This window comes from Equus przewalskii, chromosome 1 (assembly GCF_037783145.1).
Source record: "Equus przewalskii isolate Varuska chromosome 1, EquPr2, whole genome shotgun sequence".
NCBI lineage: Eukaryota > Metazoa > Chordata > Mammalia > Perissodactyla > Equidae > Equus > Equus przewalskii.
In genome coordinates, this window is record NC_091831.1 from 154278933 (window position 1) to 154292669 (window position 13737).

At 41.9% G+C, this 13737-nt stretch overlaps 1 protein-coding gene across 10 annotated transcripts in view; it reads left to right on the forward strand.

The window, feature by feature from the left end:
* RYR3 (ryanodine receptor 3) overlaps positions 1-13737 on the forward strand; it is a 485038-nt gene that overhangs the window by 137734 nt on the left and 333567 nt on the right. For all 10 annotated transcript variants that reach the window (XM_070584420.1, XM_070584411.1, XM_070584464.1 and 7 more), the window contains exon 2: positions 6938-7057. In XM_070584420.1, coding sequence (XP_070440521.1) covers positions 6938-7057 — 120 coding nt within the window. The remainder of the gene's footprint in view (positions 1-6937; positions 7058-13737) is intronic.

Genomic DNA, 13737 nt, shown 5'->3' on the forward strand with positions numbered 1-13737 from the left:
TACTCAGTGCCGATCACTATGCTAGGCACTCAGGGCTCATAGGGAAATGAGAATCTCCTGCCCACAAGGAGCTTAGAATGTAAGGAAGCAAATAGTGAAAATGATTGATTTTTAGAACATACAAGTGGACCACCAGTGCCATTAATCTTTGTGAAATAATCTGTGGATGGTGTCATCATCCCAAAAGCCCACTTATTTTTTCATTTAAGAGGTGCTTTGGGGTAAAGCCTTAGAATGTGCTCTCTCATCCATGTCTTTGCATATATTTAGCAGGTGGCTCTAACTGAATCAGTTCCCTGAAATAGTGCCTGATGTTCAAGATGAGTGGCTAGGACACATCTTCCTTTTTAAAGCAATAAATGGTTATGGATTTTCCTCTGCCATAATATCTGCACTTAAATGTGGACTATGAAATCTGTTGGATTGCACTCCATTCCTCGTGCTCCCTGTTCACGAGCTTCTGGGTACCAGTGATGTGCAGATCTAACTATAGGGCTGTCATCAGCTGCCTAATGACCGACCTTAAATAGGGCTGTCGGCCATGTTGTTTTGTCCCTAAGAGTTCTTTGCAAATGACCCAGAGAGAAGAGGGAAGGCCAAAGTGCCCCCAGCCATCAACTCAAAGATGGCAAACAGGGTCGTTCCAGCCCTTGGGCTGTGAGCCAGGGTGTAAGAAAGAAGCAATCGGCATAGAATAGGCAAGCTCCATTCATTTTCAAGTTCAAAGTTCTTTAGCTAGAAGAATAGAGAGAGAGCTTTACTTTGTCAGAGATGACCTGTGATAATCTGAAATCTAAGCAAAGAGAGCCAAAGGCTGTATATTCCTGTTCAGGGACAATCACTCAACACCACCACAAGCTGAATCGATGACAGGAATAGCTGGCGCTGGGAACTGCATAGCTTGGAGGGATGCTGACATATGATACACCTTGGATTTTAATCATTTTTCCCCCTCTGCTACAAGTTTTGGGATGATGTTCACTCCTTCCGGTGTTCTTGTCATTGGGGACAGAAAAATTTTGTTTTATTGGATTTTTAGCTCTCTGGCTGTTCTCTCTGGCATTGTGCTCTGTGATTTGGTTACTCTTCAATGTTGTGTGACCATGTGAGAGAGCTGGGAGCTCTCTATTTTTATCAATACCATCACCAGGGGCCTTAGAGTCAGGAAGACATGATTCAGACCTATTGCTAAGGTCAGTCTCTCAGAATAAGAGGGCCAGTTTGGCACTATGATAAAGAGGACAGTCTCCTGATTCAGGTAATTCTACGTTCAAGGTCTCGATCTATTACTTACATGCTATGTGATGCTAAGCAAGTTACTTAACCTCTCTGTGCCTCAACCTCTTTATCAAGTAGAGAGAATATTGGTACCTACCTTGTAGGGTAGTTGTAAGGTTTTAAACTGAGATGCTGTAACATGGTGGCACATGATGATTGTTCATTAAATATTCACTCCTATTAAAATTACCTGATTCCTCTGAGCTTTGGTTTCCTCATTCTTAAAATGGTTGTGTTGTGAGGGTTAAATTAAATAATCTAGGGGAAATTTCGGCAGAGTGTCTGGTATAGAAGTGTTGGGTGAATAATGGTTATTATTATCAATAACAGTAAGAAACAGAAACTAAAACCTTTTTAAATGGACCCCAAAGCCTCATTATTGCTTATTCCCTATTACCTTTGTATGTCAGTATCTGTTCTCTTTTCATGAGATTATTCATCTCTGACTCATTCATAAAACAGTGACCCTTCCTATAAAACCTATTGTTATATGGGTGAGAGTAGAGAAATCTCTTCTTTTAATCTGATTCCATATCCCAATCAGTTAACATGTTTTTACCAAACACGTTATGTTCCCAGCTTGGATGGGAAAGCAGTTTCCTGCTCCAACAGAGTTTATAATTAACTAGGGTTACAAAGTAAAACGCCTCCCATTCAATAACTGGGTGTGTAGTATGCAGAAGGCATGATGCTGGTGAGTATCCTGGTAGGTGTAAACATGAACCAGACATGGATCCTGCCTTCAGTGGGTATAAAGCCAGCTGAGGGGAGTGGGAGAGAGCATGGATACACTGCTTGTATTGGAGACCCCACTCCACCTATTGCCACCATGAGACCTTGGCAGGTTACTTAACTGCTCTGTACAGGGGCTCCTCATTTGTTATATGGAGATATCAATAGCACCTACATCATAGTGTTGATGTGAAGCTTAAATGGGCAGTTGTTCATAAAGCACAGTGCCTGTCATATAGTCATATAGACTATAGTAAATGTTAGCCATTTCAAATTATATAATATCTTTGGGGATCAAGCATGCATGTGAGCAACCATAAAGCAAGAGTGTGGTGATATTGCTATGGATGTTTGGAGAGAGGAGGGGGCTTCCTAAAAGAATGTGGTATTTGAGCTAAGCTTGCAAGGACAGGTAATATATGAACATGGAAAATAGGGCAAATTGGGGCAGCTTTACGATTAGAGACAGCATGAGTTAAGGCATGGAGGTGGAGAAGGTGAAGGAACTATAAGGGAAGAAGTTGGGAAAGAAGGTTGGAAAGTGGAGGTCCTCAGAAACAAGAAATTTGTACGTATTTGTTTTAAGGACAGTGGAGAGAGCCACTGTGGATTTTCAGCAGTCAGATGATAAGGTCAGAACTATGCCTCTGGTAACAGAGCAGAGGAAGAATGTTCTGGGTCTAGTAATAGCCTTGTCCTGGTCTCCAGACCTCTAGTCTCTCCTTCCTCTGGCCCATTTGCTGTAGGACAGGAGGGAGGGAAGACTCAGCGGCAGCGGATGTTGATCTTCACGCCTGGGTTGCCGAGAGGTCGTTAACAAACATGGGGAACATAAAAGCAGACTGAAAAGGCAGGTTTTGGTGCATTGGGACATACTGGTTTGAGGTGTTGCTACATCGATGGCTAAAGCTAGGAATAGGTGAAAATTTGGAACGTCAGAATGCCACCAGGTTGGAGGTACAGCTGGCATAACAACTCCACAGAATAAAACTGGAAGCCTGAAGAATGGGTAAGATTGCTAAGAGAAAAGGACAAAGACCTATCCTTGGGCAATCCCTATATGTAGGGGTGGCAGGAGAAAGAGACGATGGGAAGGATCCATCAGAAAGGTAGGAGAACTAGGAGAATCCAGAGTTGAATAAAAGAATGGAGGGGTTTCCAGAAGAAGCGTTTATGGATGCTGGGCAAGACTTATTTGGGAAACAGTAAGGCAATAGGAATGAAGGAGAGATAATAGAGGTGGAAGGGAAAACTCAGCTGTGGTGGGAACACTTTTTTAAAAGCCAGATAGAGACCTTTTGACTTACTTGGTAGAAAGCAGGAAACCTTTATGTATCTTACAGATATTATTTCCTGGGAACTTAAGAGACTGGTACCCCTCACCCTTAAGGACAGAGGCTAGTTCTGAAAGGTCTTACCACTATTGATTATTGTGCCCTCCAACCTAGCACTTTTTCTCTAGTTTACCTTTCTTTTATAGATGGGAGGTGTGGTTATTTGATACTGACTGAGTTGACTCTGCTGTGAGTCGTACAGAAAAGTGGAAAATTTAATGGTCTTGTTCCAGTGAAATTGGAGTTCAAACAAGCTGAAAATGTATTACAAAAAAACACAGAAATTTATAGTGTAACAAAACTCCAAAGTGTGGTATTTTCTCTATCAAGAAATCAGTCATTCTCCTTCCTGGGGTAGAGGAAATAAGGAGATGGCAGTGCCATCTAGGAACTGGAGGTCTTGATGAAGGAGAGCAAGAATAGTGAGGGTGAGAGAATGATAAAGCAAGACAGAGAGAAGATTGGGTTCGTGGAGTAAGATAGTCTAGTTTTGGGTTTTAAAATTGGAATTGTCCTAGGTTACGACAAGGATTGTTCATCGTAGTCTGTTACTAGAACAAAATGGAAGTCATTTGGTCAGGTGTTTGTTTTAAATAGATTGTCCACATAAACCTTGAAGTTACCTGAAATGATGGCTAAAGTGGAATGGAGAAAGTCCACAAACTGGCCTTTCTGCCCTCAGCTCTATTATCTCAGAATTCACAGATCTTGTCTTAGAAAACCTGGTGTAGTGCACAGCGTCCTAGCAGAACACTTTGTCATTGGATGATAGTCAATAAATGTGTGTTGAATTCACACAAAAAATTTTATTAGGTTTTCTGATTGTCATTAAGAGTCAGATAATTGGCGGGAGAAGTAATTAGGCTGTTGATAGATTACCAAAGAAGAGGTGGAGATTGGTTGCCACACACCTCAAAAGAGAAGAGTTTTTGCAGCTGAGTAGAAGAGTAATCATCTGAGTTTGGCGTTGGGGGATGTGAGGAGAATGTGTGCTGCTGGGGAGAGGAGAAACCAAACGTGGAAGAATTTGCAATCTCCAATTAAAGGGGCTTCCTTGGAAATAGTATTCTTTGGAAATTCCCAGGATTGATTTAAAGCAAAAGGAGAAAGGAAGAGAGATAACGAGAGGGGAGACTGTATACATCAGTGCAAGGGTGAGTGAACAAGGTAGAGCTGGTAACTGGAGGGGTTTGGGTTCTGTGTTTTACTAGGAAGTGAGGAAAGTAATGAGATGGGTTGAATTAACTCATCTTATCATTCCAAATGGAACTTTAGTGCGAAGATTTCAGTGTCAAACACTCAAAGGCTCCAGATGTCTGTCTATTGAAGGTTTGTGGAGATAATAGCTGTTGTCTGGAGCAAAGGCAGTTGCAGGCTGCCTCTCCAGGTGGTGTCTGCAGTCAGGTCAGCACTGAGCGTATGGTTCCAGACAGCATGTGGAAAAACGTGAAAGTGTTTGGAGAATGGTAAATTTGACCCCGAGTCACACACCCATCTGTGTGTTACCCGGAGTGCCAACCTAGGAAGGTACTTGTGTCAGGTGTCTGGCTTGCTGTGGGCAGATTCGTTTATTGCATTAGCTGATTGGCAGCCTAGGTTATGAGGATGTGAATTATATGACAATTTCAGAAGACAAATAGAGAGACCCCCAAGGCAGCTAGTGCAAAGTCAAGCCAAGGTGGTTTGGGCATCTTGGGGTGGAAAGGGCATGGAAAATGAGATCATGGAAAGAGACTCTCTAAGACACATATTGAAGAGAGAACTTTGTCTACTTTCACCTGTTCGTGACAAGTCTGGTCCATAAACACACTCCTGTGACTTCCAAAGGCCTGTTTTTCACTGGTGAATTGTGTGTAGGTGGAAGATACTTAAATATTTCTCAATAGGGAGTCCTCTTGACATTTTGGACAGAAAAATTATAGTTTTGAGAACTGCCTCTTGCAGTACAGACCATTGAACTCCCACGGTCCCTGCTTCACAGGACACGTATCGTCCCTCAGTCATTTTGACAACTAAGAGAACTCCACCATCGCTTCTGCCCCTTAAGAGGATGGTATCACCCCTGGTCACTGTCGGATCTGGGGGAGGCTCCACCTGGGGAAAAACTTTATTCTCTTCAGAGATTTCACTAAGCCCATGTTTTGAGAGCAGTGATATTCTGGAGTTTTCTTCTGTCTCAATTCAAACAAACACCATGAATTGTGGTTTCACTATAAGAAGAGGCTCTTGAATTTATTACTGACTCAATTTAATGATGAATGGTGACATTTCAGTACTAGTAAAAGTGTGGAGGTTTTTTGTTTCTTAATCTTCTTTTCATACATCTGTGATTTGTGGGCTCTCGCATTTTGCTGGAGCCCCTGACTAATTTCTGAGCACCAGCAGACATCTTTGTTGGGGTCTGTTACTGTTTGAATCTCTTCACGTTCCCACCAGGTGGAAGGATTTTATTTTTCAATATGACTAGGCACATTGTAGACACAGTCTTTTGTATTTAATCTGCCTTTCCGATACTCCCAGACAAACACTAGCACCAGGGGATATGAGATGAGACGGGAATAGGAGAGCAATTGCTAAGGAGGAATCTCCGGCTGGCTCTTCTCTGGTTATTCCTTTAACTTAACCACACCTGGAGATCTTGTTGATGTTTGAAGCCCAAAGTCTCTGGCGGTGGATAGAGGGTATGGACTGGTGGATTGGAGGAGCAAGAATAGAGGAACTGGTAAGGGAAATGTCTTCCTCTCAGTCTCAGGCAGGGTTGTGCAAGAGGTGAGCATATAAGTGTAAACGACGGTCAGCCTCGTTCCTGGACCATCAACAAGAGGCACGGCATTCAAACAAGGTCTCTGAAGTTTTAGGAGGGCTGCTGTTGGGAATGATGCATACGAGGGAGGTCCCCTTGCTGGGAATTCAGAATAGCTCCTCCACTTGACCTTCAGCTCCTCTTTCCAATCTGAATCCTCAAGGCATCTTTCAGCCTTCCTTTCCCGTATGTCTAAAACTCGTCTCCTGTTACCCTCCACAGCTTCCTTCTGTCATCTCTGGCAAATGTGTTACCCGCCACATACACCCCTTCCCCCAACCAGAACATGTCTCTTGCCTCCTCCGCAACCTGACGCAAAACACACTTTCCCTCCACTAATCCCACCTCTCTCTGATCTCTGCTGTATTCTCTGTTCCCTCAATCACATCTTGCTGTTTTATTTCATGTTTGGAGAGATTGCTTGGATTTACTTTCACGTCCACTCAAGCGTTGAAAATACCTGCTCACCTGGATTGTGTGCATCCTATACCACTCAGAAGTGAGGCCCATGCTGCACGTGTACGTAGTACGTCCATTCCTTGACTTGCTCCTGCTGAGCGCACGCTAGAACTGAGTAGATTCTGATTCAGAGGAGGTGCTCAGTTATGCCGTTTGAATCCAGGCATGTGAATAAAAAATTCTCCTTTATCTATATAATATGCAAAAGCATGTGCCTCTCATTAGGGATTGCCAGCTTACCTGATAAAGATACAACAGTGTGACTCAGGGGCCCGGCTCGGCATGGGAAGGCAGTCCCTGGCCACTCATTGTGTCTCTGTTCTGCTGGCAGGAGGATGAAGTGGTTCTTCAGTGCATTGCGAACGTTCACAAGGAGCAAAGGAAGTTCTGCCTGGCAGCCGAGGGACTTGGGAATCGCCTGTGCTTCTTGGAACCTACTTCAGAGGCCAAGGTGAGCTTGACTGCCTGCCTTGCACCTTCCGCCTTGCATCCCAAGCAGTCATTTATGGGATGGGGCTGCCGGGAGATGGTGATGAGGGTGATAAGGAAGAAATTGGGAAAGACATACATATTTTTTAAATGGGAAGCAGATAAGATTTAAAATATAACTCTCCCCAGCCCAGGAAACATCACAGTAGGAACCTAGAGCAGTGTGAAGAATTGGAGGTGTCTTGTCTGTCAGTGTTCGCCAGGACACAGGGATGCCTTGAGGTCACTGTCAGCCCTCGCCAAGGAGGTTCTCTTAATATTCCCAGAACGCCTGTTCTTATTGTTAATTTTCAGAAATCTGAGTGCATGTTCTTTCCTCCCAGCTGTCATGTTATTGCTACAGGGACTCATGGGTGCTTGGGCCTGCGTTCGCAGCCAGTACACCCCTTTCAATTCTAACTGTGCTGACATTGTTGTAACTGTCTGCCCGCTGTGACTGGGGGCAGAGAGGAACCTTTGCTCTGGTCCCTGCCTGCGTGGTGGCATGTAATGTCATGTCTTTTCAGCCAAACCTTTCTTCTCCATTTTCAGACTATTTCTGCTCTTCATGATCTGTATGTCAAGTAGATCTCTGTGCTCAGCATTCTCACAGGACTTTGCAGTCCTGGAAAGACCTTTATGATCAGTCAGGGTTCTCCAGAGAAAAGAACCAATAGGATCTCTCCCTTTCTCTAGATAGATAGATAGGTGGGTGGATGGGTGGGCGGATAGCTGGGTAGATAGGTGGATACATAGATATGGATTTATTTTAAGGAATTGGCTCATGCAATTTTGGGGGCAGGCAAGTCTGAACTCTGTGGATCAGATCAGCAGGCTGGAAACAGGCAGGAGTTAATGCTGTCTTGCAACAGAATTTTTTTTCTCGGGAAACCTCAGTTTTTATTCTTAAGGCCTAATTGGATGAGGTCCACCCACATTATCAAGGATAATTGCCTTTACTAAAGTGAACTGATTATAGATGTTAATCACATCTACAAAATATATTCACATCAAAATCTAGATTAGTGTTTGATTGAATAACTGAGGACTGTCATCTAGCCAAGCTGGCACACAGCTAACCATCACCCCTCCAAGCTCAGTTCTTCTCACAGAACCTTGTTTTAATCAGAAACTGGTTACATTTTCCAATAAGCCCACCTGATTGGCATGTCATTTCTCCACATGAGCAGACACAGATGCAGAGTTTGACCAAATCCTACAACACCAGATGTGCACCATGATGGCCACGTCTCCCAGAGCCCCTCTTTTCTCTGTCACTCTTTCTCCCTCCCATGTAGGTCACTGATCCACGAATACAGATATCTGCCAGTGGCACCTATGGCCAGTACTGGTAGGACAGAGTCACATTAAAATAAATGGCAGAGCAAAGAGACAAGGAAGATTTTTATCTTTTTAAAGGTCTTAGACTTGATTTCCCTGAGGTCTTTTCTCATTTGCTTTTGTTCTTAGCTAGATATTTTTTCTTTTCATTCCCAGCAGTCTGAGATAATAGGATGATCATTAGATTAGAAGTCAGGAAGTTTATTCTCAACCATTAGCTTGCTATGTGACCAGGGGCAAGTTACTCAACCTTGCTTTCAGTTTTCTCATCTGCCAGATGAGGTGCAGTCTGGTGTAGTGGAAGGAGTGTTGGTCTGACTTACAAATCGGTTGGGCCATTTCCTAGTCATCCAGTGAGTGGGGCATGGGACAGTGGTTTAGGGCACAGGCTCTGAAGCCAGACGGGCAGAGTTTGAATCCAGTCTCCACCACTCACCAGCTAAGCTAGGACCTTCAGCAAGGTGCCTCACCTTTCTGAGCTTAGTTTCCTTATCTGCTTAGTGAGAATTTAATAGCAACTACCTAATAAGAAACTTATTAGGATTAAATGAGTTAATACATGTGAAGGGCCTAGCACATGGAAATTGCCTAGCACATTGTAAACTGTATATAATCGTTGGCTGTTAGGATTTAATTTTACCTAAACCAGGTTACCTAAAACAGATTAAAAACAACTATATATTGTAACCTAAGAATGCTTTGTATCCTGCAGGAATAAAAATAATGACCCATACTCCTCACAAATGCATTAAAGATGAGAAAATATCCTTCCTAACACCCACTTGACTAAGAGATTGCTCTTATTTTAATTTTTCATTTTAAATTTAAAACAAGTTAACAAGCCTAAAGAATTTTTAAAGGAGATGTAACATGTTACCCATAATTTTATCACCTTGTCGTGACTATTGTCATTTTTGTTTTTCACTCTAGCCTTTGTCCACACACACCTGTATGTTTTCAAAGTTGTATTCATAGTGGATGTTCAGACCTGTCTGTCTTTAATGTTTCAGCCAGTTCCATATTGCTACGTAGTCTCCATGGTTATCAAAAAAATTCATATATGTAGTTTTCTTGGTTTACTTTTGCTTCCTGGAGTAAATGTCCAGAAGTAGAATTAAAGGTGTGAAGAGCGTGAGCAGTATTAAACTGCTTTCCCAAAAGGATATGCCAGTTGTTCCAGTTGCCATACCCACTATCATCACATGAACGTACGTATTTTTCTTATACAGTATGAGGAAAATGCACCATGAAGGCTTCTCACAGAGAAACAGGGTCAAGTTCGTGGAAAGGACAGAGTAGGTATTTGGAATTTCCTGTCACCATTCCTGGGTGCAACCTGCTAGTTGAATCCATTTTCTGTGGCTTCAGTCTTTCCTACAGTCAGCTACAACTATGCGCATGTCTCTTCTGACCTGTTCCCTCTCTTTTCACTAAATGTTTCCCCTAATTCTTTACCATCAAATTTCACAACTAGCTGTGCCATTCTTAGGTTCTGAGAAGCTAACGTAAGTCATGCAATGAAGTGAGAAAGTATATTCCCAAGCCTTGCACTGGGGGTGAGGCAGAGATGTAAACACCACTCTTATCAGTTAGCTACAGACCCAACCAGTGACCTTGGGCATTCCTTGTCAAGGGTATTTCAAGCTAGTTGACACTCAGAGAGATAACATTGAGATGAACTCTAGGGAGAAAGACTTCTGAGCAAGAAGAGATGAGATAAGGTGCTCAAAAGATATTTTTAGAGTACGAGCCCTAAGAAAAGGATGTCATGTTGAAGTGTGGAGTGAGAGGGTAGAAGAATAAGAAAAGTATATCAACACTTGCTGTGGACCCAGAGACTATTGAGCACTTTGGAGAGCTCTTGTGACTTTGATTCCTATATGCCATGGCCCACTCTGCTTTGAAGTTCCCCTGAAACGCAGATATTAATAGATGGAAGCACCATTATTCAGCTTCTCTTTCAAATGAGCATAGCTCCAGGATTTAAAAGGTGACTTGTTTTATAGAAAAGGCTCAGCATTATGACTAGAGATCTGGAAACAGGGAGAGGAAATGCTTCTTTATTTTATTTTATTTTTTTGGTGAGGAAGATTCTCTCTGAGCTAACATCTATTGACAGTCCTCTTTTTTGGCCTGAGGAAGATTAGCTCTGAGCTAACGTCTGTCCCAGTCTTCCTCCACTTTATATGGGGGTTGCTGCCACAGTATGGTTTGATGAGTGGTGTAGGTCCACACCCAGGATCCGAACCCACGAACCCTGGCCACCAATGCAGAGTACACCAGACTTAACCACTACCCCATGGGGCTGGCCCCTATGCTTCTTTATTTTATCAGTGGCAGCAAATGTTTATTTACTATCATTTTTAAATGGAAAATCTGTTCCCAAGAGCTAGGAATTTACTACTTTTCCTCTAGTATTATCTCATCTATTTTGTATCTGTATTGCCCACTGAGGGTGTCTTTTTGGTTCAACTTAACATCCAGACTCATAAGTCTCTCAGAGGCCACTTGGCACCAGTCAGTAGATGTCTCAGTAGGATGGGAACCACAGCTTGCCTGCTGGGAAGTGTCAGGCACTCCTGCAGGAATCCTTTTGGCAGTCCAGGGGTTGGCTTCTGAATCCCCCACCCTGGATCCTTTGCACCCTCAAGTGCAAAGAGCCAAGGTCCACATCAGGCAGTTGTGAGTCACCATAACTTAAAAGCCTCATGTACCACAGAAGCCAATGTATCTTGTAACAACTCCACAGGCCTAGCTTTTGGGGTCCCCACAAAGGACGGCCCCAGCTACAAGAGTCATCACACTTGGGGAATTGCAAAGGTGTGGCTTCCTATAAGGCATTGAGAGTCTTCCCAGTCCAGATGCAGACTACCAATCAGGGATCATTTTCACTTAAGCAGTGTTCCCTAGTAACATAATTAACATATCAGTTTTATCAGATTGTCCCAGGAACAAAACTGGATAGTTAACCGAAGGTCAAATTTTCATGCAGAAGGAGGAAAGAATCTCATAAGCCTTATCCCATAGTAATCTTCATTGGTGACAATTATTTAACTACTGTGGCCTTGTCAGATGTGTCTGGAACCCCAACACCTTTCTAAATCCTGATTTCCACCTTCCTTAATTATAGATCATCATCAAAAAATAGGAAGACTATGGGAACTTTTTGTTTAAAATCAGTTTCAACAGACCAGGGTTTGTTTGTTTTGTTTCACTGATTTCAACGAGATGAAACTGAAATTAATGAAGTGGAAAATCTTACCCTAGTGCCCTTTAAAAGCCAGTGGCCTGTCTAAAGTCTTCAGGCTCTTGGTGTCTCAGAATGACATTCCTCCTCTCTGTTGGAGAACACTTTGTCTGTCTTACTGATCATGATTTATTCAAAATGAAAGAGCCAGTTTCAAACCCAATTTTCAAACTGAAAATTTCCAGGGGAAATTTTATTCCTATTGTTTTCACAATAGGAAATGAATTTGAAATGAAGGATAGTCTGGTATGGTTTTGAAAATGAAGAATGGTCTGCTGTGGTTTCTGAAAAGTTGTATAGGCTCTCACACCCCAGGATTAAACATCTGTGATTGTGCAAACATCATTATGTAGATGACATTAATTAAGATAGAATTCTTGGCTGAAAAAACCTTATTTTCTATTCCTTTTATTATCGTTAGCTCAGAAAGAGATTTAGTGTTTGCTCCTAAAAAACTAATCCTGTGCAAGTTTGCAGAGACAGAGGCTCAGCCTGAGGTTGTACACTCTCCTTTAAGCTTCTGATTGATATCTTAGTGTGTAATATTCTCTATGAACTTGAGATCTTATAAAAGGCCAAACTGTTAGAAAACATTTCAAAAAACTCCCTTGTCATCTAATATAAAGAGACTTACAAGTTGAAGTTTTCATCTTTTTTTTTTTTTAGCATTTATCAGGCATCATGTGCTTTATGCCGTAGACTGCAGTGGGTGCTTACATGCTCTCATCTAACCTTTACAACCCTATGGAGCAAATATTGTTCTTATTTATAGAGAAGAAAGGTATAAGAATTTAGACAAAGTTGAGTGACTTCCTGAAGATTATTCATTCCAAATTCAAACACTGTCTAATTTGGATAATACTCAGCAATGAAGAGTATCGTGGATCCAAATTACTTAAGGATAGAGAAGGCATATTTCTCCATGTGGTTCGATTTTAAGAATACCTGGGCAGATCTCCATACCCCCTCCCACAGCCTTCCTGCATCTGTCCTCTGAATGCCTGACATTCCAAAGTTAGAAATATGTATTTTGCCTAAATCAAACAGAAACTATTAAAATGCAAACGCTCTGAGAGAGCACATGAAGCAGTGTTAAAATTTTTATAGCTAATTTTTTACTGTATAAATGAGGTTATCGTATATTTTCTGGAAAGTAAGTTTATAAAGGGAGATAAGGCAGATTACTAAGTGCCTCTGTTTTAGGATTTAGGGCACAAAAACACTGTAAATGGGGGGGTTAAAAGATCGACTGCATTGAATTACGATGGTTTACCTGTTGTTTCTTCTGCCCTCCCCCAGTCTGTGAGCACTGAAGTCAAAGACTATGCACAGTGGTTAAAAAACATGACCATGGAGCTAGACTGCCTGGGTAATTCTGGCTCCACTGCTTAAGCTTTTCAACCATGTGCAAATGACTTCCCTCTCTTCGCCTGAATTTCCGCATCTTTAAAACTGTAACCATCTCATAAGATTATTATGAAAAATTAATTACAAGGGTTCATTATTGTAAAGTGCTTACAACAGTGCCTGACACACCCAAAGTACTAGTTAAGCAATAGCCTTTATTATCCCCAGCAGAGGGCCAGACACACATTAGGTCCTCAGGAACTGTTACTTAACTCAGTTAAGTTACCCTTGTACTGAATTAATTAACTAAATAGTTTAAAGGGCTGGATTTGAGGATCAGGAGGATGTGTGTGACCTCTAAAAGTGAAATATAAAGGACATTCAGAGAGGGAACGTTAGATGAAAAGGGTTAGGTAATGGCTCAATGATTTTAAAAAGTAAAATCAGTGGGATATATATTTTTATTGTTATTGATTTCTAACTTAATTTTAATATGGTCAGAGACCATACTCTGTATGATTTCAATCCTTTGCAGTTTACTGGGTCTTATTTTATGGCCCAGTGTATGATCTATCTTGGTGAATGTTCCTTGTGTACTTAAAACAATTGTACATTCTGTAGTTGTTGAATATGGTGTTTTATGAATATCACAATGGTTGACAGTGGTGTTCAAATTTTCTGTATCCTTGCTGAATTGTAGCTACTTGTTCTATCAGTTACTGAGAGAG